Source organism: Pristis pectinata, chromosome 2, assembly GCF_009764475.1.
Source record: "Pristis pectinata isolate sPriPec2 chromosome 2, sPriPec2.1.pri, whole genome shotgun sequence".
In the NCBI taxonomy this organism is placed as follows: domain Eukaryota; kingdom Metazoa; phylum Chordata; class Chondrichthyes; order Rhinopristiformes; family Pristidae; genus Pristis; species Pristis pectinata.
Genome location: NC_067406.1, coordinates 26,707,427 through 26,733,091, shown reverse-complemented (window position 1 = coordinate 26,733,091; position 25,665 = coordinate 26,707,427). Strand labels below are relative to the sequence as shown.

Genomic DNA, 25,665 nt, shown 5'->3' with positions numbered 1-25,665 from the left:
AAAGTCCCTTTAAGATAGAGAGAGTGTGTGTGTGGGGCGTGCTTACGTCAATAGAAGATAAGGGGGAGGGGGAGGGGGAGAAGCCTGCTAGTTTTCTCTATCGATGGATGAGAAACAATAACTGTGTCTGCCACTGAAATCCATGTATGGAAGTTGGAAGTAATCTGGTGGAGTTCACTTTGTTGCTGACCTGTAGAAGGAAACAGGTATTTGTGTGTGGGCGACCACGACTCGGATGCTTTTCGGGGTGAGGAAGTCACTACCGAGTAAACACTGAGGTGTCGTTTGGGTTCCATCGTGGAACATTTGGATTTCGTAATTACTCTATGTAATCTACGTCTACGTCTTATCTTCAGACAACGGTGGTTGTTGAAGAAGCCCTTGCTCATGTTTCACCTTATGGCTTGCGGAACTGAACTTTAAGAACCATTCCAGAACTTGGAGTTTGGGACTTTGCCACACACACACACACACACACACACGCGCGCACGAAGAGTTTAGTTTTGGGGTTAACGTTCGAGGTTTAACATTTTTGAATTCTAACATACTAACATTTTTACTTTTATTTTACGTATTATCATAAGTAGTGATTAATAAAATAGTTGTTAACACTGAATCATGACTCAGTGTGTTTCTTTTGTTGCTGGTTCATGACAATAGCCTCCCTTCTCCGAGAAACAGTTATCAATATGTTACTTTGCCTGTGCTTTTAGTGCTCATATATTCAGTGAAACCCAACATCCTATTAGTTCTGCAGATAACCTTAGTATTTGATCCTTCATTTCCAAAGCACAACCTATTCTCAATAGTTTAAAAGTCCACCTTTAGTTCAATTAGTTTGAACTAAAAGGTCTCAGCAATCACAAATCTTAGTTATACTTACAATAATACAGGAGGCCATCTGGCCCATCAGGTCCATGCTGGCTCATAGGGGAGTAATCCCATTAGCCCCATTCTGTCTTTCCTTATTCGCTTGCAACTTATTCTCTCAGATGCCATAAATTCTCCTTTTGATTTTTTTTTGCCATTAATCTATACCAAGGGATAGCCAGTTAACCCATCGAGCACATCTTTGGGACATGAGAGTACCAGGAGGAAACATACAGTCACGGAGAGAACGTTCGATTGCACACAGGCATTACGCAAGATAATCATACTGGGAAGCTGCATGGCAGCAGCACTACCTGCTACACCACAGTGCTGCACCCACAACAGCTGTACCCCAAACCCACACAGAATACCTTATTTTCCATCTTTCTACCTATCCATATTTGCCATGTCTTAAGCACTATAATAGACTCCCGTGTGCCCTGAAGTTTGACAGTTTACAGCTTTTATCCAGTTTACTTTTTGTTGGTATGATCATAATTATTAGAAACTTACCTTGAATATCATCATTGAATGTACAATATTTATCTTTATATTTCCTCAAAAACCGGAAGGCATTGTGATTCCCAAAATCTTCAAATTGAATAAGGGTATCACGACCATACCTGTTTCAAAATAAAAGATTATGTATTAAGTTCCTAAACAGGTAAATCCACCTTGCATTTATACAGTGGTTTCAATATTCCAAGATGTTTCATGAAACTTGATGGGGATGTTATCAAACATAATTCAACACCAAGCTACCCAGTTAGGTGCGAGGAAAGATCATCAGAATTTAATTGAAGGGCGTATGTTTTAAGAGGAGAATTAAAGCAGGGAAAAAGGGAAAGACAGATTTATAATAAGAATTCCAGAACTCAGCCTCAGTTCAATGAAGCTATCAAAACAGATGTGCAGGTGGCTAGAAAGTGGTGCCTAAATATCTGGGGGAAATTAGAAAAAGGCAAGAATGAGGCCACAGAAGTATAGAAAAACCAGGATGAAAGTTTTAAAATCAAGTAATTAAAGTGAGAATGTTAAAAATGTACATAAACTGGCTCTTAACAATGCACGGTAGCATAGTGGTTAGCACAATGCTTTACAGCACCAGCGACGGGGTTCAAATCCAGCCACTGTCTGTAAGGAGTTTGTACGTTCTCCCCATGTCTGTGTGGGTTTCCTCCGGGTGCTCCAGTTTCCTCCCACATTCCAAAGACGTACAGGTTAGGAAGTTATGGGCATGCTATGTTGGTGCTGGAAGCATGGCGACACTTGCGGACTGCCCCCACCCCCCCTTTATACGTGTGACTAATAAAGATCTTATCTTATCTAAGTATAGCATTACAAGTAAACTTAGAGCGAGCAAGGAAGCAGGCAGCAGAATTCTAAAGGGTGGTTTAAAAAAAACACATAATCAGGTGTTCAGACATGGTATCCCACTCCACCAAGAGTGCTGTGCTGAAACCTGGCACAAAACCTTGTTCTTTGTTTGTGCTCCCAGCTATGAATCTTGTTCATGGCTTCGTGTGGACAGGCTGCCTGTATGGGCTGGTATGTGTGAGCCAGGGACAAGCAACACCTCCGTTCAGTGCCATGATGTAGACTCTGGGCTCCACCCTAACTGACACGGTTAGTGGGGCCCATTACCGAAGACTGGCAGCTGCTCTCCTTGTGTTGACAGACCACCTAAACCCTATGGTACATCTCATCATCTGCTTTTGATGATGATGGAAGTGGCTGCCTCCCCCCTCATTGCTCAGCTGCACAGTTCTCACCAGTCTGGAGATTTCTTGATGGTAACAAGCTCAGTGGTTCTCTGGGCTGGGAAGAACTGTGTAGCCAAACAGAGAGGGGGAAGGCATCTGCCTACATCACATTCAACAGGAGATGACGAAAGAGACCATAGGATCCAGGTGTTGGCAACACAAAAGCCAGGATGTAAATTTTTTAAAACAAATAATGCCAGTCCCCAGCAATTAATTACATCAGCCATGGTAGAGCGCTGAACATCTCAGAGCTGAATTAATTTCCCCAGGCCACCCAACACCAGTCCTCACAGCTAGCCTCTCCACTCCGAGCCACGGGGAGATTCCTTATGCACCAAATTCAGTTCTCTCATTCTGTACTGTTATTGTTTTTAGCTGTACTACCTCAATGCACTCTGTACTAACTCAATGTAACTGCACTGTGTAATGAATTGATCTGTAAGATCGATATGCAAGATGAGTTTTTCCACTGTACCTCGGTACAAGTGACAATAATAAACCAATACATCTCTATGTATAATAACGACTTTTTCTTAAAATATAAAAACCTTCAATTCTATTAGCATACCAGTTCCTGGGAAAACGAGTGCCAAACACGTTGCCAGTGAATTAAAAGCATGAATGAGTACCTCAGCATCAAATGAGCTGATTCAATAGTGGGCAATATTACAAGAAGTGGAAATAGTCTTCCACAGCATGTACACCTGGCAATGCAGAGTCAAACATTACTCCAATGTGGAGGCCAGGTTCAGTTAAAAGAACTCCCAGGCTGACAGAAAGGAAGAGTCAGGTAACTATGTATTAAAGTGATCAATATTCAGCCTCATTTGCAGTCAAACAATTCCGAAGACAAACCTGCCCTAGTTCAATCCCGTGTTTGACAAGGTATCAGATTTCAGCAAAGAGATCAATGATTTAAAGAATCAGTGGAAAAAAAAATCAGAAGGCCAGATTAACTGCAATGCAGTTCTCAGAACCAAGTGGATAACTGAAGTCTCCTATGTTACCGAATCTCGCTCAAGTAATTAAAATAGTGGAATTAAAATCATCCTCAAAAGGATTAAAAAAAAAACTTAAGATTAAATATTAAAACAAAATCACCACTGCCAATGCAGCCCTGGAACATTTGGACAGATACACAAGATAGGTACTCATTGTCTTTTCCCTCCTTAAGCACCATTTTCTATTATGATAGAAATGAATAACTTTACAAGCCATAATGTTACCACGTGATTCAATGACCAAGTAATATACAGTAAAAAAAAATCTACAGGAAGATTCACTCCAAAAAATTTGGGGAAAGGGTAGTCATAATGAAAATCTTCCTTGTCAGAACTCAAGATCATCTCAACTGAAAAGATGATCAGTAGGAGCAGTGCACAACAGGTTATCAACTGCAATAAATTTAATCATTTTGGTTAAAGTTTAAGTATTTGAAGGACCATGAAAGCACACCAAATATCAATTCCAGTTCACCGAATAGCATCTAATAATGGAACACAAAAGGAGAAAATCAAGTATCATGACTCCTAGAGTATAGAACTCTTCAATCCTCTGTTGGCAAAGGTAAAGAAAAGCTCCAATTCAGCATCAAATGGTGTTCATACCAAATCTACCAGTGGGCTCTTGCTGAGGATAAATATGGCCAGATCAGGATAGTGGGCCTAAAATTACAACAAAGAAGCAATGCTCAATAAATACACTGGTTGTGGGGAAGAGTGCACTTTCATTAAGTAAATGGTACTTGGATTTGTTTCCTAGTATTAGCAACTGTACATTCATCTTACTAAAATTAAGATTTCACTTTAAAATTTATAAAATGAAATTATCACTTTTCAAAAATCAGATGCTCAGTGATAACTATTCACATTTGTGTGCTGATCCTCAGTGGTTCTGTAATGTTACGATAAGATGATTCGGGGCCAAAGAACCGTTTTATCATCTAGCTGGACACTCAAAATCATATAAAGACCAACATTATTCCAGGGTTTTCAGGTAAATGTTGGCAAATAATGTAAGACTGATTAAAGAGTTCTTACTTTCTAAATCCCATTAGGAGTAGTAAGACTACTTACTTATTCACAATTGCTTCCATAAACTCATCAATAAGTTCATCATAATGGTGTGAACGGTCTCTTTTCTGGTAAAGACCCATGTAAAATGGATCTTTCAATAGAGTCTAGAAAAACAAACAAACTTTAATTCTGTAAAGACATACACCACAAATGTTACTCATTCCACTTGACCTCCATGGAATTGCACAAATTAGATGAACTATTATTGTTATTGTCATTTAAACTAAACCAATGCTAAGCAAACCCAGGAATGCCATCATCTGCAACAGAATTTGATTATTTTTTTCCTCCCAACATTTCCAGAGACACCAAGCTGCACTGTCACAGATTCTGAGTAAAGTTTTTCCAGAGGATTAATAAGCAGAGAACCAGACATTCATTGCAGATCCAATAAATTCAAAACAAAGAGGCAGATGCAAGGCAGAAACAAAGTGAACAAAATCAGTTTTAATTTAGCAACAGGAACCAATTAATAGTCTCTTCTTAAATTTTACCTCCAGCACTGACTCCACTAACAAACTTTTGCCCTTCAATAGGCTCCTTACTCTCAAAATGCAATCAGCATGCATTTTCTGACTGTGCAAGGCAGCTGTGAGCCTTTTCAATTACAGAAGAAATCATTTAATCTTAAATTACTAAAATATTTTTGTACATGACTATGGTTGTTAAATTTCATGGGTAATACAAATATTAATGACAAGTGGAAATATCAAAAGGAGAACCAATAGTTGACAAACTTAAATATTATACTCAATTTTCAATTCCTATTCAGAAAACCTTATTTTTGATATTAGAAATTTCAAATGGCAATGCAAAAATAGCATTTGAATGAACTTTTCAAAAAAATCTAGCAATTTATGGAAACTCACACCAGAATGCATCACAAAATATATACCATGCAAACATCTGCAAAAAAAATCTGTACATTAAAAGAAAACAACATATTTACCATTAGTCTGTACGTTCAACTTAAAAGCTAGCAGCACCAATGGAAATCACTAGAGACACTAGAGACTGCAGATGCTGGAACCTGGAGCAACACAAAACACTAGAGAAACTCAGCGAGCCAGGCAGCATCTATGGAGGAAATGGACTGCTGACGCTTCAAGGCGAGACCCTTCATCTGCACCAGTGCAGATGAAGGGTTTTGGCCCGAAATGTGGATTGTCCATTTCCGTCCATAAATGCTGCCTGACCCACTGAGTTCCTCAAGCATTTTCCAGCAATTCCATTGGTGCTTTTTACAGAACCTGGGACTCCCCAAAGGAAAACTTCAATGAATCAGATACTAATAAAACTTTCTTTGCATGAGAGTCTTGTTCAATAGCATTCCTTCTGGAAAGTCATCACAACAGCAATGGCTTGAGTCCAGTCATTCAGTTTAGTTTGCAACTGGAAAATCATGAGAATTAAGTTGCAATATAGCTTCAACTGGTCTTCAAAGGATGAGGAGAATAGACCAAAAATGTTATTTATATTGATTACCCAGCTGACTGAAAAAAAAAGTTTTGGTGCAATGGAAGAATATTATGTGGCATTTCATGTTAAAAGTATAGTATATAAATATAAAGATTAGTTTGAAAAAGCAATCTGATTAAATATCAGGCCAAAGGCTTACGCAACAGTGGCTTAAAAAAAACACAAACTTCTTCCCTCACCGTCACTCAGATGTACATTTTGGGGTGAAAATACACATTCAAGTAATTATAACTGAGAGGATATGTTTAAACTTCAATAGTATGACCAGTGTACTACCAACAAAAACTAATTTGTACAATCCAGCAGTTCATATGATTTGTAATGTGCCATTACTTAATGCTTTGTGCAATTACCTCATTATCAGTACCAACATCAATACAAACAGGAAGGCACCCCCGTGGATCAATTCCAGCACACGTCGTATACAAGCACAGCTTTCCCACTGGTATTCCCATTCCATAAACTCCCAGGTCTCCAAGTCCCAGTATCCGTTCTCCATCTGTTACAACTACAGCCTAGGGGGAAAAATAGAATAAATAATATCATTCAAATTTCTCTTAAAAATCAAATCAACCATTTCAAAGCAAAACAAAAGAAATTTAATTATTCTACAAGAACATAGCACAACATTCACTGTAATTCAAAGATTTAAATGTCATACAGATCATGAAATTCTCTTCCTACTGCAAGGATTAGTAAACTTAAATTCTATTCTAAAATACACAAAGTAACTATAATCTCAGGAAAGGCTCAGAGTCAAGCCCGTTTTTACAGTTTTGTTTTTTCTTTGCAGGGTCAAGTTAAGAGCCAAGTAATGATTCTGACATCAACTTCTAAATCAGAATGGCAAACATGTTAGAATCATGGGGATTTACAGCAGAAAGCCATTTAACCTCAACTGCCCACATCAGCCAAAAAACATTACTAAAACTAATCACTTTACCCAGCATGCAGCCTTGCAGGTTTTCACAAAACTGATCCCTTCAGTAAGTGGAATCCAGACACCCAACCCCACTGCTATGGATGAAATGTTTTTCCTACCAAATCAAACATATGCCCACTACTTAGTTCTCTCTCTGCCAAGAAATTTCTGTAAATCTCCCTTTTGCCAAATCTGGCTAAGCTTATTTTCTTTAGAATAAAGAAAATAAAGTATTTCTCAACCAAAATACTTTATTACTGGCAAAATCCTTGTAAATCTCCTTAGAATCCTCTCCTGTGCCATTTCATTCTTCTTGTCTTATGCATAACAACAGCAGGCTCGGTGGCATAGTGGTTATGATAATGCTTTACAGCACCAGCAACCCGGGTTCAAATCTGGCCACTGTCTGTAAGGAGTTTGTACATTCTCCCCGTGTCTGTGTGGGTTTCCTCCGGGTGCTCCGGTTTCCTCCCACATTCCAAAGATGTACAGGTTAGGAAGTTATGGGCATGCTATGTTGGCGCCAGAAGCGTGGCGACGCTTGCGGGCTGCCCCCAAAATCACTACGCAAAAGATGCACTTCACTGTGTTTCGATGTACATGTGACTAATAAAGATCTTATCTTATCACCAGTATGACTGAGTAATTCCTACTCCTCAACATCTCTAACATTCCCTTTAAATTCTGGATCCATTACCTTACCCAGTTTCTCCAAGGTATCCTCTCCCATTGGCCCCTGCTTTATCCTCAGTGACATCAATTTCTAAGTTCAGCTTTCCCTGCCCCTTTTTGATAGTTACTGTACCTTCCAACGACATCCTCCAAATAAACTCTTCAACTTTTATGACCATTTCCAAATTCTGCCAGCTTTGCGAACTCTAGTCTTGATGACAGACAAGGCTGAAAACCATGATGAACCCCATAGCATCTATAATTCCATTCTTCCATTTTCATGGACAGATGCAGAAAGACAACTTGAAAGGAACTCCCGACCTCTATGGGAGTGTTTAATCTCTCAGGCGAGCATTTGACTTTACAGTCACCATTGTACTTCAACAAGGACTCATGGCCTTCTTAAAGCAGGAAGACAAACTCACATTCCCAGGATCATTACTACCTTGGACATGAAACCACATACTTAAAATTTTATCTCCATCTCATTCACATTATCCACCTTTCTTTCCTTCAACACCATCTCTGATGTTTAAGTGATTATTACTATTTATTCACCACCTGCTTCATTCAGTCAGTTTCCTCCTCAAAAGTCTCTTCTCCAATCATCACCCGATTACTCCATGGGGTAGGGATTATATTTCTAATGTGCAACTCATGGTCAGCAAAGAGAGTTCTCACTTCATCAGTGTGGAAAGAGGTTATAAATTATACTGTACTTTTGACCAAGGTAAACATTTCTGATTTTCAAATGTCTTTATCAAATTATTCTGGAATAACATTTAAGTATCCAAACATCCCCAATTGGATATTCATCATGAATTTGAAGTACTGGGGGTAGGAAGTGATGAAGGCGATTTCCAGACTTGGGCAGCATGTACTCTGTGGTGCTTAAGGAAACATCTGATTTTTTTCCCCCTCCAACTGGTTACTACCCAATAATTAACTTCAACTCATACAGGAATGCTACCTGTGTTTGAACACCAAAATTTGCCAACAAGCTTGAGAGCAACTATGTTTTTAAATGCACCATTTCTCCTTTACCTTAATCTGTGTCTCTGGCCAGTTGTCAAGAATTGATCTAACATGGCCTTTGTCCAAAATGGAAATAAATACACCCCTGTTGAAAAGTGAAAAAACACAAAAATTAACACTGTTAAAATTACATCCACAATGCAAAGCACAACGAAAAGCTCAGTACTGGAAAAAGTAAACTTTGGACTATCTTCTTCCAAACAATTAACATGTCCTGCACAGTGCCCAAAACAGTTTGCTTGGAAAGATTTCTCCAAATTTAAATAACAGCATCTTTGAAAAGGGATCTCTTTGAAAAAGGGACTTTGAAAAATATTTAAGGAAAAAATTGTTATGGGAAAGAACAAATTAAGCAAGACTAGTTTGCAAGGAAACAGGCCATATTTCAGCATATTCTATCCAGTAATCAAAATGCAATTTGAATGAAGTTCCTGTTCCAATTCTGAGAAAGGTCATCAACCTAAAACATTGATTGTTTCTCTTCACAGATGCTGTCAGACCCAAGTATTTTCAGCATTTTTTGTTAAAGATATTCCTTTCCTTACAGCCCTGCACTTTTCTCCCCTTCAAGTATTTATCCAATTAAGTTTTAAAGTTGCTACTGACTTTACTTTCTTCATCTCCTTAAATGCTCCCTTAAGATTGAGGATGCACTCTAGTTTTGTGGATTCCAAGATGGTTCATCAAGCCAACATGGGAACCATAGACTTCCCCCCCCAGATGGAGCAGAAGGTGGCTGATGTGATGGGGTGAGGGGGGTGGGAAGAAAGAGAAAGAGATAGTTTGAGATGTTGCACTTTTGTCACTAATGCAGAGCTCCTGATGCATGGTTTTGAGGTTCTCAATATAACCTGGGAAAATGTTGAAGTATGAAGGGAGCTGGGGCATCCTTGTGTATAAATCACTGAAAATTAATATGCAGGTATAGCAAGTAATTAGAAGGGCAAATGGTACATTGGCCTTTATTGCAAGAGGATTTGATTACCAGAGGAGGGATATCTTGCTATAGTTTTTAATCAGGTCTCAGAGCAAACCTGCTGTACAGTATACAATTTTGATCTTCTTACCCAATAGAAACAACATACTGCTATGGATCTTTGGTACATTCCCTCTACAGCAAGAGATGGTGAATCTGTCATTATGGTAAAAATTTGAGTAGTTTAGGGTCTATTCATTGAAATTAACAGCAATACAACATTCAGAGGGCTTGACAGACTAAACATAGGTCAATTGTTCCCCCTTGGCCAGGGAGTCTAGAATAAGGGATTCCAGTCTCAAAATAAGGGTCAGTCCTTTAGGACCAAAACGAGAAGTTTCTTCATTCACAGGGTGGCAAATCTCATGGTGAGCTAAGGAGGCCCAGCCATTGCTTGTATTCAGAGGTCAAGAGATTTCTGGATATTATAAGAATCAAGGGATATTAGAATAGGGCAAGAAAATGACACTTAAAAGATTAGCCACAATCTTTTTGAATGATACAGCAAGCTCAAGTGGCCAAATGGCTTACTCATGTTCCTATTTCTTATGTCCTTGTGCACAACAGACTGAAAACAACCACTCTCAATCTCCATGCAGCAACTGAAATTAAATTAAATCAACTCAAATATATAGATAATTATGCCATAGTTGTAAATTCAAAGGAGGACCAATAAACCCCCACTACTCCAAAACCATTAGTAGCTCAGTGCTAACCATGAACATTGGCTGAAGCAAAAAGTTCTCCACCATCCTGTTCCCAGTCAGTCACTCATAACGTACAGATAAGATCCCTAGTGAGAAACTGAAAGTAGAACACTTTGATTACATCAGCAACCATCTCTTCCAGAGGATCTGTTGCTGTGTCAATCTTATCTTCCACAGACCATTTCACTAGCAGTTCAGTAATGACATCAGAACATATACCAGACTTTTAGTTTACAAGGGAAGAGTAATCCCAACTCTTCTCTAATGCACACGATTTTAGTGACCTAAACACCGGAGAAATCTGGAACACCAGCACTAGCACAAATTTGGCTGTTTTGATTTTTTTCCAGATACCAATTATACCTTTGACTGAGGTATTGGTTTAAATTAAATATAATTTTAAGTCAATTACAAATCAGACTAATCCAATTATTGAGTGATCAGCATCAGCACCAAGATTAAAATTAGGAATTAATGTACAATATTCTAAAATATAAAAGCTGTTAAACCACAGTGAAATATGCTTTTTACTTACTTTGGTCTCCTAAAGATATGTCCATATCGTGAGCAGGCCAGGCCCACTGTTGGAGTATAAACAATTGGCATTAATTCCTCAATGTTGTCAAGCAGCACCCTATAGAATAATTTTTCATTTCTTTCCTGGATTCCCATCACATAGATATATCTGTAATGGAACAACAGTTACAACAGAAACACTTGGAAATATTTGCAGGATTGTTCACATGAAGACATTTTATTTTCCCACTTTATATGCCTGGGACTAAAAGCAAATAAATAAAAGCAATTTCATTCCCCACCCTCCCTGCCAAAACCAGCCTCAGAATATACAAATATCACTCTTTAAACCCAAGACTATGCACATATGAAATAAAATAGTGATGCAATCTATGTCACAGCCATATCTCCAATCCCAATAAGTTGTATGTGCACTGCATTATAGATCAAAAAGGGTCACTTTTAAAGCTTGGGATTTTGGAGACCAGCACAAACAAAATAGACTAGGAGCATTTTAAATCTTTCATTGCTAGCAAGTCAAAATTATGGAATCCTTCCAAACAGCACCATACCTTCACCACTGGTATTACAAGAGATCAAGGTGGGGGAATCCTTCCCTCCCTCAAAAGGGAGATGAGAATTGTGCAGTCATTTTCATTCTTGCCCAATAAGAAATTCACTGAAGTCTGCTGCACACTGGTGTTACTTAGCACATTACAAATGAGCCCTGATTTTAAAATAGTGAACATCTTGTGGAACATTTCCATGGAAAAGAGTAATAAGTCTGTCAACTTTTGTTTTTGCATTGTTCAGATATTTTTTATATTTAAATATAGGAACTGAAATAATTCTAGTCTTCAACTAAATTGCAAAATGACTACATTTAGATAGTGGAGTTATTTTGAGCTTAGTTAAGAAACAAAATTGGATACTTGACAACTTCAGGACTGAACAAGTTCAATTTCAGACTACAACCACTGCTGCCTTCTTTGTCTTCCAGACAGTAATGATTTCCCTAGACCCATCTTCTCTTGGTTAATGATTATTTGTTTGCCTTGCAATAACATCCCTTTTATCATGAAATCTCTTATTACTTTCCACTAGAACCCAGTCCACCTCTTTTGTTCTTTCCTCCATTCCCCATTTGCTTAAAACAAGATGCAGCCAGTCAAGTGAATCTGCCAAGTATGTCCTACAAATTTGTTTCTGAATTTTAAATAAAAAATAAAACACATAGTCGTAACATTAGGTACTGGAGGACATACAAGGAGATCATAGAAACTGCAATTGCAAACATCTTCAAGAAAGAAAACAAGTTCATCTCTGATCACCACAGTGGGGGTGGGGGGGATGTCTGTCTCCCTGAGACAAGTCAAGTCTGAGACTGCTTGGGTCCTCCTCAAACACCTCCTCCCAATGACTGAAGAACTGCTCCCCAAAATCACAATGCAGATTCCATACACCTAGTCTTGATGACCACAGCTGACGTGATCTTCACTTCATTATAACTCCAAAACAAATACAGGGAGCAGAACAAAATCACTATATAGCCTTTTCCAACCTTAATAAAGCTTTTGACGTCATCCACCTGGAGGAATTGTGGAGAATCTCATCAAATTCAGCTGCCCACCAGAAATGATCTCCTTACATTTGCTTCATGGTGGCATGCAAACTTCCCAACCAATAGGTCTACAACAGAGCCAATTTCAATGCAAACTTGCATCAAAACAAGGCTGCATCATTGCCCCAACACTTATTTTAATCTTTCTCTCCACTGCGCTGCACATGTTCAACAGATCTCTTGCAGGAGGTAAACTGGTTTATTATTGTCTTGCATACCATCCATTACAACATTGAGATAGTACAAGGTAAAACAATAACAGAATGCAGAATGTGTTACAGTACAGAGAAAGTGCAGTGCAGGTAGACAACAAGGTGCAAGCTCATAATGAGATAGTGAGGTCAAGTGTCCATGTTATTGTACTAGGGGACCATTCAGTAGTCTTATAACAGCAAGACAGAAGCTGTCCTTGAGCCTTGTGGTATGTGCTTTCAGGCTTTTGTATCTTCTACCCGGTGGTAGGGGCTGGGGGTGGGGCGGTGGGTGGGTGGAGGTGGGATGTGGTGTGGAGGGTGTGGTGAAGAGAGAAGGGGTGGTGGGATCTTTGATTATGCTGGCTGCTTTACCAAGGCAGCGAGAAGTGTAGACGGAATCCATGAAGGGGAGGATGGTTTTCATCACATGCTGAGCTGTGTCCAGAACTCTCTGCAGCTGAACTAATGGGAAGCTATTCAACTGACAGAAACTACATTCCAGAGTGAATCAACTGAATCTCAGTCGTGTGCACTACAAAAACAATGCTTGCATTTGCATGAACTTAGGAGGTCAAACTCCAAGCCATCGCTGTTTCAGTTGCTGCAGCATGTGTGATGGGCCTTGCAGTCAACGTCAACAAACAGTGTCCTCTACCAATCTGAACTCACCAACACCACCCTCCAACGATAAAGGTTTACGACAAGACCTGGAAAACGGAACGCTTCTCGCATCTCAGGAGCTTCCTCTTGGCAAATGCAGACAGAGGGTCATCAATGATGAAATTCATCACCACCTTAAATGCGCAGTATACTGTAGCTTTCATCAATAAAGAAGGGCATTTGAACAACTCAGACCCAGAACAAAACTCATCATCTATCCTGCCCTACTATATACTGAAGACCTAGTCAAGGCACATCAGGGCACTGGAAAGATGCCAATGCCATCTCTTCAGAATCCTCCAAATTTCCAAATCAATGTCTTCTAGACCAACATCACCAGCGTTAAGGCCCTAATTCCACTCAGCCAGCCTGACAGACATTCTTAACTCTTGTCAGCTGGAATATGGAAGAGATTCAAGGATGTGCTCAAATCTTCCATTCAGAAATGCAACATCGCCACTGACTTTCGAGAATCTCTAGCCCATGACTGTACAGAAGAGATGAAGCATCTGAGATAGTAATAAGACCTGAAAGTCCATGCATTGGGATCACAGAAACCCTGCATAAACAGTGGAAGGAGCACACAACCTCACTAACCACCCACCCATCCTGTCAGGCACCTCCTGTCCCATCAGTGGATGAATCTGTAGTTCCCACATTGGCCTCAATCATCTTAGAACCCACAAGATTGGAGTGGAAGCAAGTTATTCTTGATCTCAAGAGACTGAACAAGGAGGAGGACCACATGTTCAGGCCAGAATAAACACTGGCCAACTTAAAAAAAACTTAGTGAAACTGAATTTTCCCCCAAAAAAAAGACAAGTAGTAAAAAAAATTGCTTGGAAATTCATTCCCACTTCAGTATGATGTTGGTGTATTGTACTCTGAAAATTCTATTCCACTGAAACACGAAAGAAGTGAAACTCTAGAAACTAAACTGAGCCATTTTCCAAATAGTTCTCATCATTAGGTTGACTGAATTGAAATATTAAACCAACGCATGCATTAGATTATCAGATAGATAATTTAAATACATCAAATAAAATTAGAGGGAAAACAAATCTTAAGTGACTGATTATTTCTGACAGAAAAAAAAGAGCAGATCTACAATGCCAAACTATATTCATTCACTTATTTTTAATTGTTTGGCTCCTAAACAGAAATAAATAACTGGTTTAAAAAAATGTCAGTGTTGGATCCAGTTCAATTGTCTATAACAGCTTTATTTCCCGAATTATCGATTCCCAGGTCCAAACAAATAAAAAGCGTATCTCTAGAAATCAAGAAAATCTGGTTGGGTTCCTTCTCTAAACATTCTTCCACATCCCCTCCCCTCTCATTTCATTTCTTTCCCAATTTTAAAATATTTCAGCTGCAGACTACTGTTGAGACAGATGAGACAAAGACAGAGTTAACAGGAATCTGCCTCAACATCGACAGATGCACATTGAAAGAGAGACAAAACATCGATAAGGATAAGAATAGCAGATAAGTATACCTGTAAATAGGTTCATTATCCCTTGTTATTTTTTAAAATGGTGGGCCAAATTTAAATATTTCTGAGAAAGACCGGCAGCTTAAAAACAGTTACATTTATTCTGCTGTGCACTTCAAAAATATTTGTTACAGACATTAACAATCAAAAAAAAATAGATACAACCAGGCTAACAATGTGACACATGGTCACAGCATAGCTACAACTGGCAATTTTCAGTTACCCACAAAAGAATTAAAATTAAATGTGCAAATCCATGCAAGATTGAAAATGCAATTGATTCAGCTTCATTCAATTATGGTATTATACCTATAATCACAAGAGTACTCAATTATACATTTAATATCAATTAAGACAATCATAGACAAGAATAATTTATCTACTATGTAAACATGTGACCTAGCCTAATACCCTCCCTCAGTTCTACAATACAAGCAGCAATAAATGAGCCATTCCTTACTTTGTTAGAGGGTTCCGAATTTTTTCCAAGTTCTTCTTGAAGCGCATTGCTTGAATATCTTGTGTTTCTATTTTAGGAGGCAGAAGCCCATGCAGGCCTAGAATCTGTCGTTCTTCCAACGTGAATGCCATGCCCTAAAAGCATATTGACAAGTGTCTCAACAACGACAACTAGAGCACTGTGAAGTGAACACAATTCTACACAGATGCATGATTCACATCCGTCCAAGATTATTGGTCCAAACAGACTGATGACCCGTGAACAAAAATTCAATCGTTCTTCACTTACCCACACTTCTAATAAATTTCTTTTAAGAAACATTTAACGATCCATTAACCAATCCTCAATCCATACCAGTATACTACCTCCAACCCCCATGTGCTGTAAAACTTTGATAAGGTGCCACACGAGATTAAGCAAAGGCCTTCTAAAAGTCCAAATAGCCCACCTCCACTTGTTCCCTCTGAGCTATTCTTGCATTAGAATTTTTTGAGCTTGTAACAAGATGTCAAACATAAATCCACATAGAAAATAGGATTGGACGGAGTCAAAATACCTTTCAACTCTGGTCTATTGCATCCAATATTGATATTGTGATGCTGCCAAATATTACAAACAAAAATTTGCAACCAAAATTACCAGATACACCTGTCAAATGTTATCCATTAAAATGGTAGATGTACAATGTTTACACAGACTGCAGCCATTTGACATAAATATTACAGTCATTGAGAATCAAGTTATGCAGATCCTGATTGGTTATAGTGAAGTGCAGTAAGAGAAATTCTTATCTCCATTATGTATATAGATATACATCTGTTCAATACTGGCAATTGCAACGTGCCCATGAGACATTCTGGGACCGCTGGCCAAAAAGGTTCAGAGAATGAAGAAGGCCACGTTGAGACAGATGAGACAAAGACCGAGTTAACAGGAATCTGCCTCAACATCTTGACAGATGCACATTGAAATAGAGCCAAAAAACATCAATAAGGATAAGAACAGCAAATAAATATACTATAAATAGGTGCAAAACATACCAGATGCTGAAAACGGCCATCAATAGGAAAAAGACGAGATACAAATGGATCGGGCATTAAGGGCACGATGCATCTCAAAAATCATAGTATCTGACACCTTTGTAATGTGGAAATACCAAGAGGGTACCTCTGCCTTAAACACATTTGCTCCTCCAGTCTCCAAGTGGCTCTACTCCCACAATACTGTCTCCCTTTATTCTTAAATCCTGGGGTTATCTTTGCTACCCTCTATTCTATAAGTACAGTACCATTCTAGAATCTGTAGAACTTTAAAAGAAGACAACCAGTGCATCAACCATCTCCACAGTAATCTCTTGCAAAATCTTAGAATGCAGGTCATGAGGCCCCAAGGATTTAATCAGCCATTAAAAAAAATCTATCAAACTAAAACCAATTTTTCAGCTCCTCATTCACTCCAGACATGTTTTCTATTATTTTCATGTGTCTTCTCTAAAAACAAATAAAAGTTAATTTCTCTATCTTATTACCAAATATAACTTTTTGCATTCTCACTAAGTGAGTGAGATTTAACATTAGCTTATCTTTTCCTTTCTATATCTATAAAAGCTGATGGCACACAAAAGCTTTTCACTGTATCTTGGTACATGTGACAATAATAAACCAATTCACACTTCTTCCTCGATTACTCTTATATTCTACTCTCTTTTTCTTTACCAATGCTTTGGTCCTCCTTTGCCAAATTAGCCAATACTCTTGACTACTAATCTTTTAGGCAATATTACTGTTACGAGATCAAAAGGAAAAGGAACACCTACAACTCCTTACTAGCCATAACTGAATTTTCCTGCTGTTTTTATACCATAAAAAAGGACTTTTATTAATGCTTTAAATATTATCCATTGCTTGTTTACCATCATAGCTATTAATGTAGTTTAGTAATCTAGCATAACCAATTCACGACTCAGATCTTCAGTAGTTTGCTTTGTTTGGTATTTCAGAATGAACTAAATCACTTTCAGGCTTATATAAGAAAATTCATTATGACCAAAGACTCCTTTAGTACCAGATTATTAATTAACCCCATCTTTGCACCATACTAACCTATTCCCTCATTAGTGCTTCAGTGCACTGATCTAGAAAAACACTCCATGAATTCAATCCCATGATGCACTCCACTATATGCACAAAGGGACAAATGGCATTTTTATTGTTTAAAAACCCTGAATTTGTACTTTAAAACTTGAAATTTACTGTGCAATCTTTTTCCCCCTGCAAATACAAATTTAAACCCCAAATTCTGCTAGGTCCCTACTTTCCCCTCCTTGGTTAGGATATTCATTCCCTTGATAAAACTCTTGATTACCCTTCTCAAACTATGCTCTTTCAGCTCAGCATCAATTTTCCCCTCCTGCTTAGTCCCCATGAAAATTCTCCATAAATTATTGGTGCTATACAAATTTGAATAAACACAATACGATTTTGTTCAGTGACTATTTTAATATGAACATATAGGATTTAAGTCAATACGATTTAACAAAAATAATAGTTTTGATTAAGGGACACTGAGCCAAAACACCTGTTCTCTCTACAATGAGGTCTGCAGTTTCTATTATTACAGCAAACAACTAATCCCATCATTAGACAATGGAAACTCATGATACCCTGTATTATTTCAAGAAATAATTATGCTGCTTAATGTTAAAGAGGAAGTTAATTACCTTATTTGTTCTGGGACTCAGCATCAATGGTCTGCCCTTCTCCTTTGTGTGTACACAACGATAGAAGTATGCACATGGTCTTACAGCCAATTTAAGTCGAGACAACATCTTTCAATATTCAACCTGCAAGAATTTAAAGAAAAGCATGTTCATCATTTTAGTGGCTCATATTTATCATATTCTACAATTGGAAATTTGTGAATTTGGGCCTTCTAGAAAATTATGTTCATAAAAGGTTCACTATAACGGCATGCAGCCAGATTTTCCTTATTTGCCGACAGCAAGACTTCCAACCACTGAATTCTTAATGAGATTACTAACCATTGTCATTCTGCAATAACTGACAAGCTTTTGAAATAGGAATTGCTGCATTTTCCACAAACTGTAATTTCTCCATCAATCCAGTTGAAGTGAATGACTTGCTGCTAGTCTTTTGTAAATGCTACTGTAAACCAATGTAGGCATTGGCTCAAACTGACAATAATGATAACATCCACTTGCACCCCCCAGTGCCATTCCAAAAAAGAAATGGCCTAGTTTGGTAGCTCAAGGAAACCTGTAGAGATAATATCTCTGCTTGTATACTTTCTACAAGCTTTTAAAATCAAATGAATTTGGTTGGAATTCACTGTACCTTCATGGGCCTTTCATTCACAACACATGCACCAGAACCACAACTTTGGTCCAAGATGCGTTAAATTATGGCAAAATTAACAGAGAATGAGTGCTGGAAACACTTGGAATATTTTTTAACTTGGGGCTAGTTAATAACAATGAAAGTTCCAATCCTCCTAACAGTGAAGGATAATCTTAATTGAGATTTGACAGGACCTTCAAAACATTGAACAATTTTTTGTTAAAGGCAAACAAAGAATTAAATATAAAAACAGCAATTAATAATTTCTAAATTGATCTCAAAAGATAGTTTTTTGTCACATTTTATACTTCAGGGTTACAATTAGGTAAGACTTAAAAGTTTACACAACTTGGAAAACAAAAATTTGCTTTATGTAACTCTCTCTCTCTGGTCAGCAGGAAGCAAATTATTTTTTATCCGGATCATAGCAGAGCCAAAATGAAGGCTGCTAATTCACTATATAGATCATCAGCTTACAAGAAAAAAGGACAATAATCCCAACAAGTTCAACTTTCTAAATGTTTGATGTGCACTCTCACAATCACAGTTCAGTAACCACACATTCAACCTTCACCTACTCCCTTTGAAAATGTGAAATATATTGATCTAACTCCGGTACTCACTTTAGGCATTTATTTGACCTTTAATTTCTTTCATTGAAATCCTCCAGAATTAAAGGCGAAAAAAGAAATCAATGAAACAATACTTTGAGATTTAATATCAGTGCAAAAGGCGCCAGGCTGTGAAAATCATTCGCTGCTGCTGATAATTGTCAATGGGGTGTGGCAGAGCAAAGTGCATTGCTGAATACTCCCTTTCCACATACTTGATAATCTATGTACAGTCAATTGTGTCACTAATTTAGTATTATTTCTATGCTCCGTAGTTAAAAAAAAATGTGCATAAAATGGCTCCAATGCCCAAGAACATGCCTTCCACAGAACTTGGAACCAGTTTTGTTTTAAAAAAATCTTAGACCAAACTGTATTGGAATTACTGCAAGATAATTTTAAATAAAGGAAACAAAAAAAAAGTTACTGGTGAATCAAGCATACCAAGAAAGAGACAAAGTTATAATTTTGCATCCAGAAGCTGACTGATGCTTGGAGGGCACAAAAGCATAGCGATCAGCACCTCCATGATTAAAGTTTCAATTACATCCACAAAAAATATTTAAGTTCTTATGTAACCATCAATTCCTGAGCAATCCCAAAAAGTAATGCATGTACAAAGCCTTTAATTCCAGAAAAGTAATTTTATTTTTGCCATATAGAGATATTGTCGAAACAGATGAATAGTCTTCAATCAGAAACATTAACTGTATCTCTTTCCACAGTTGCTGCCTGATCTGCTGAGTTTTTCCAGCATTTTCTGTTTTTATTTCATATTTCCACCATCTGCAGTTTTATTTATGCCATCTTCCAGCATAACATTTACACTTGCCTTTCCATTCCCTTAAAACAAAAGGTAATGGGTGCCTGACGGTCATCTCAGACCTGGTAAGCCAAAGGTCCTGTTTCCACACTGTACAACCATGACGCCAAAAGTATTAACATCAGTTTTTTTGGATCTTTGATTCGTGATCCAAGCATTGGGTGGCAATTAATTTTCCTATCTCCACACACAAATCAGGAACACACAACCTTTGTTCATGTGCAACAAAGACCAAAATGTTCTTTTAAAAATACCTGCATGGCTCGTTTGTGTATGACATCTGCATTTGCATGCTTTGAGGTTTTGTTCATGTGCAGTAAAAAAAGAAAATAAAAGAGAAAAGAAAATCCAGGAGGAGAATAACGTGAGCTTTGAAGGAAGGGGGAAGTTTTTTTTAAAAAAAGAGCCAAGCTAACTGAACCCCACATCTGAATAATAGCTCTCCCATCACAACTCTGTTCACAGCCACCAACTTCAATCAATCTGCCTGGCAATCTGTTCAAAACTGAACCAGATTGTTCACAATTCTGGTGTTATTTTTTGAACCTCATATTCATTTTATTACCAAGAAAGTATTTTCAGCTCAATAACTGCCCTTCTCCTTCTTTGTCTCTATTCAACTGCTGCTGAAATCCTCAACCATGCCTTTGATACTACTAGATTTGACTGGAAAGAGTGCAGAGGAGATTTAGGAGGATGTTGCAGGACTTGAGAGAGGTTGAGTACGGACTTTTTCCGTGGAGCATAGGGAAATGAGGGGGTGATCTTACAGAGATGTATAAAATCATGAGGGGTACAGACAGGGTCAATATGCAGTCACTTACCCAAGGTTGGAGAATCAAGAACTAAAGGGCACAAGTTTAAGGTGAGAGGGGAGAGGTTTAATAGGAACTTGAGGGGCAACCTTTTTCACCTAGAGAGTGTTCTGTATATGGATTGAGCTGCCAGAGGAAGTGATTTAGGCAGGTACATTTTAAATATTTTAAAAAGGTACTTGGACAGGTACATGGATAGGAAAGGTTTAGAGGGATAAGGGCCAAATGCAGACAAATGGAACCAGCTTAGATGGGAATCTTGGTCGACATTAAATAACAAGGACTGACACTGAATTTTGATTTTTATTCAAACTATTCCTTACATTGTAAAAAAGGAAATGTGTGCACACAGGCTTATGACTAAGGTCTCTGCCAATAATCATTGCCTATAATACATGAGTGACAACTTGTTAAAGCTTAAGTCAAAGAGAACAGAATAGGTAAATGTTTGAAGAATGTTATAAGAACATGTTGCTTTTCAAAGCAGTAACAGTAGATGAAGATTAAGGATACAAAATGCCTCAAAGATCATATCTATATGAATTGCTCTTTTATCTTTCCACTTCCTGTTACAGTTAAATTCTGTATGCCTTGCAAATTAAAAAATATACAGTATCAATAAAGGATAAAAATATGAATCAGGTTAAGCAACACTTGTACTGCTCTGGATTGGAGGATGTTAAGATATTTTCCAAGTTCTGTTCATCTGTCATTTTGACGTAAAATCAGAGTTACACAACACAGAAACAGGGCCTTTAGCCCAGAGTCCATGCCAACCATCAAGCACCCATTTTTAATTCTCCACACTTTCCTCTCAACTCCCCCAGATTCTACCACTGAAAGACACAATGTTGGAAATCTATAGTGCCCAATTAATCTACTAATTTGCATATCTTTGGAATGTGACACAAAACTAGAATATCTAGAGGAAACCCATGCAATCACAGGAAGAATGTGCAAACTCCACACAGACAGCACCAGAGGTCAGGATGGAACATGGGTTACTGGAGATGGGAGGCAGCAGCTCCACTGAATGCACCACTGTACTTTGTAAATGTTAGACTCCCACCATCTGATTAACTCCAATCATTCAGCCTTTGGAATTAAATCTCCAAGCCAAATATTTCACTGATGAACATCATGTTTGTATAAAGTTAGAATAGAAACGATGTGATAACATGCAAAATTACTCAGGCCATTTGAATTGCATTGCAAGTTATCAGCAAAGTTCAAGCTTTTTCAATTTCCCTTAGTCTTCCAACCTTACAGAAGTCAGTGGTGGTACTCAAACTTGCATTCTGACCAAAGTTTCTTGCATTACAGCTGTGACTACATTGTGAACATATTTAGTTTGCTATAAAGAGCTTCATGATGTTCAGTAGAAGGGCTTCCATTGACTAATGCATTAAATAGATTAGTTACTAAAGACAAAATAATTGCAGTCAGTTCAGGAATGGTTGGTGTGAGGAGAGGCGATTATGGTGGGAAAAATACACTGGACAAGGAAAAGTGAAAAAGAAAAACTCAACAGGTTTCTTCTTCCCCATAACCCTATAAGAGACCAGACTGCATCACTGGACACAGCATACTGTGCACTTTCCACCACACTAAAAAGCAGATGCCCAATTTGTAGCTTATAAACAAAAAATAGGACTTGGGACAGTTGCTAGAAAAGATTACCTGGAGAAATACAGAACTGTGTTTATATCAAGGTCAGATTGTAGACATGCAAGCAGGACCACCGACAACCAGAATCAGTGCTTAACAAGGTGTATTTGCATTATCACCTTTTCTGCTGCAAGAAACTCTCTGGACTAGAAAGTAAAATTTGACACTGAGCTACATGGGAGATGTTAAGATAGGAGAGCAAAAACTTGGTCAAGAGTAGTTTCTGAGAAGAAGTTATACGGAAAAATAATTCACCATATGGACTCTTTTCTAGGAATGCAACCCACCCCATGTAATAGGGGGTTTCCTATGTTGTTTTTTCCTCTGATCTAAATCATTCCATAAATCTTACTGGTTCTTATGTCTTTCACCTTTTTCCCAATCCTACATTAAATAGACCCAAATATTAGCAAATAAATAAATAAATCATCACACCAAATTTACCTTATAAAAAGAGATGACTATCGATATTTTGGAAAGGTTAATTATCCTTGTACAAAAATAATTGAAGAAAAACCAAATCAAAACTTGCACATATGCAGTCCAAGTACACCCCATGATTATGGCCTTCTCTTGTATTTTTCACTACTGCATCGATTTCTGCTGACACTTCACAAAATAAAAGAACAAGTAAAAATGCTTGCTGGAGCCATATAAATTGCATAACTTTATAACCTGATGACCAAGTCCTATTGCAAATTGTCAAAGATCATTTCTAAGGTCCAACTTTAAAACAAAACTGACCGAGGTGCAGTTTCAGATTTACAACAGCACAGAAATAGCAGTACCATAAAGACAAAAATCAGGGATCCATATTCCATGTCTATGTTGATATGTAGATTTTAAATGCAATAAAATTCTAACTACAGAAAGTTACCCTATATGCCAAGTGCTAACTAGACGGTACTCCATTGTCTCAGGGATAAAAATTTACACTGTCATTCCACTGTTGTAATGAAGGAGTGCTGCATTAATGGGGCTAATATCTTTCAGAGAAGACATTAAATGAAGGCCCCTCTATTGCCTCAGGTGGTCAAAGAAATATTCCATGGCACATTTTGGAAGATCAGTCGTCCTGGCAAGTGCCGATTCCTCAAATCAACATCACAATAAGTATTTTGGTAATTTTCATACTGCTATTTGTGGGAGCTTGCAGAGCAGGCTGGCTGCTGCATTTCCTATAACACAAAAAACACTTTCAAGTAGTACTTCCTTGGGACATTGTGAAGTTGTGAAAAATCACTGTATAAATCAAAATCTTCCTTTCATCTTACAGTTCCATACATTCAGAATGACTTTCAATGTCCCGCTCTCCTTTTACTTCGTGAATTGCTTTTGCACACTGATTTTCACCCATTCACCAACGTTAGAAACGTCGTTATGGAATAGTTAAAACAAAATTAGTCTGCCAATGGGATGGACTTTGCAAATGTTCCAACAGGATGGACATTGCAAGTGTTTTTTTCTATTGCTGTAATACAGAACATGCAAGATTGAGAACACATCATTAAAATGCAAGTTGTTAAAACAGAATGTCCAGGGATGGGTGATTGAGATCAGTATTTCTATGCTGAATTTGTCTTTTGCCTGCATGAAATTTGCACCATTTCTTGAAAGGAGAGGAACTGAAGCAATCCTCCAAAATAAGGAACGACACAATTTACGGGAAGCGGTTCTGGTCAGAGAACACTCTCTCCAAGCAGAACCCGGAACATCCTGACCACCCCCAGCATCATAAAACCCCTCAGACATCACCACGGCAACCTCATCCTTCCGACCACCCAAGTGCCAGCTGCTAATTCCACGACCCCAATTCCATTCATTCAAGAACCCTAACTGCCTGGAGTTATTTCAGGGCGCCGCCGGACCGGGGCCCGGCACATCACTCACAGTTCCGCCAGGCTCCTCCACACCCCACCCGATGCACGCCGCCAACTCCACCGCCGAGCGTCACCAGACCCGTCTCCTCGCGTGGTGACCTAAAAGCCTTTACGTCAGCATGAAGCGGGGCGGGACACCGGCGGCGACTAACCATCGGGGAGCACGGCTTCAGTAGATTGATGGCCGGGCTGATCCAATGGCAGCTTGACTTGACCCATTGATGGAGCTTTTCTTTCTGTCCGTTGTATTCCTACTTTTGCCGCTTGGCGCTAGGGTGGTCCTTCGTTGAAGCTGCACAATTCATTTTTTTGGTCTCTCCTAAGGTAACTCCTCACATGCTCTTTTGCACTCATTGCAAAAAAATAGAAACATTAAATAGACTATTGGGCATTTCTCTCTTCCCCCTTCTCCCACCAGGCAGGACAAAAGCCTGAAAGCAGGTACCGGCAAGCTCAAGGACAGCTTCTATCTCGCTGTTATAAGACTATTGAATGGTTCCCTAGAAGGATAACATGGACTCTTGACCTCACAATTTGTCTCGTTATGACCTTGCATCTTACTGTCTACCTGCACTGCACTTTCTCTGTAACTGTAACACTTTACTCTGCATTCTGTATTTTAACTTGTACTACCTCAATGCACTGAGTAATGAATTGATCTGTATGAACAGTATGCAAGACAAGTTTTTCACTGTACCTCGGTGCAAGTGACAATAATAAACCAATTCCAATTCTTGTCTGCTCTTCCATAAGATCGTTACTGATCTTTTACCTCAGTGCCTTCCTACACTTTCCCCTGATTCCCTCAATATACAAAAATCTATTGATCTCTAAGTTGAATACCTCAGTGACTAAGCCTGCACAATCATCTTGGATACAAAATTCCAAAGATTCATCATCCTTTGAGTGAAGAAATTACTTTTCACTATTACCCTTAATTTTGAAATCCTAACCCTTGGTTCTAGATATCCCAGTTGGGGGGAGATTATTCCTGCATCTATCCTGTTGAGCATCACATGAATTGTGCTCTTCAGTGAGATGCCTCTCATTCTTCTAAACTCCAGCGA

General features: G+C 38.3%; 1 protein-coding gene across 2 annotated transcripts in view; it reads right to left on the bottom strand.

Annotated features, from left to right (window-relative positions):
• The window catches only part of me2 (malic enzyme 2, NAD(+)-dependent, mitochondrial), a 47,961-nt gene extending 23,258 nt beyond the window's left edge, over positions 1 to 24,703 (bottom strand). The window contains exons 1-8 of one of the 2 annotated variants that reach the window (XM_052036890.1): positions 24,609 to 24,703; positions 18,165 to 18,287; positions 15,446 to 15,579; positions 11,035 to 11,184; positions 8,826 to 8,901; positions 6,541 to 6,702; positions 4,709 to 4,812; positions 1,384 to 1,493 (exon numbers count right to left, since the gene is read on the bottom strand). In XM_052036890.1, the coding sequence (XP_051892850.1) occupies positions 1,384 to 1,493; positions 4,709 to 4,812; positions 6,541 to 6,702; positions 8,826 to 8,901; positions 11,035 to 11,184; positions 15,446 to 15,579; positions 18,165 to 18,272 (844 nt within the window). In that variant the 5' untranslated portion in view covers positions 18,273 to 18,287; positions 24,609 to 24,703. Of the gene's footprint in view, positions 1 to 1,383; positions 1,494 to 4,708; positions 4,813 to 6,540; positions 6,703 to 8,825; positions 8,902 to 11,034; positions 11,185 to 15,445; positions 15,580 to 18,164; positions 18,288 to 19,424; positions 19,533 to 24,608 lie in introns of those variants that run through there. The other variant, XM_052036899.1, reaches the window with a different exon arrangement.
• Positions 24,704 to 25,665: the final 962 nt, after the last annotated feature.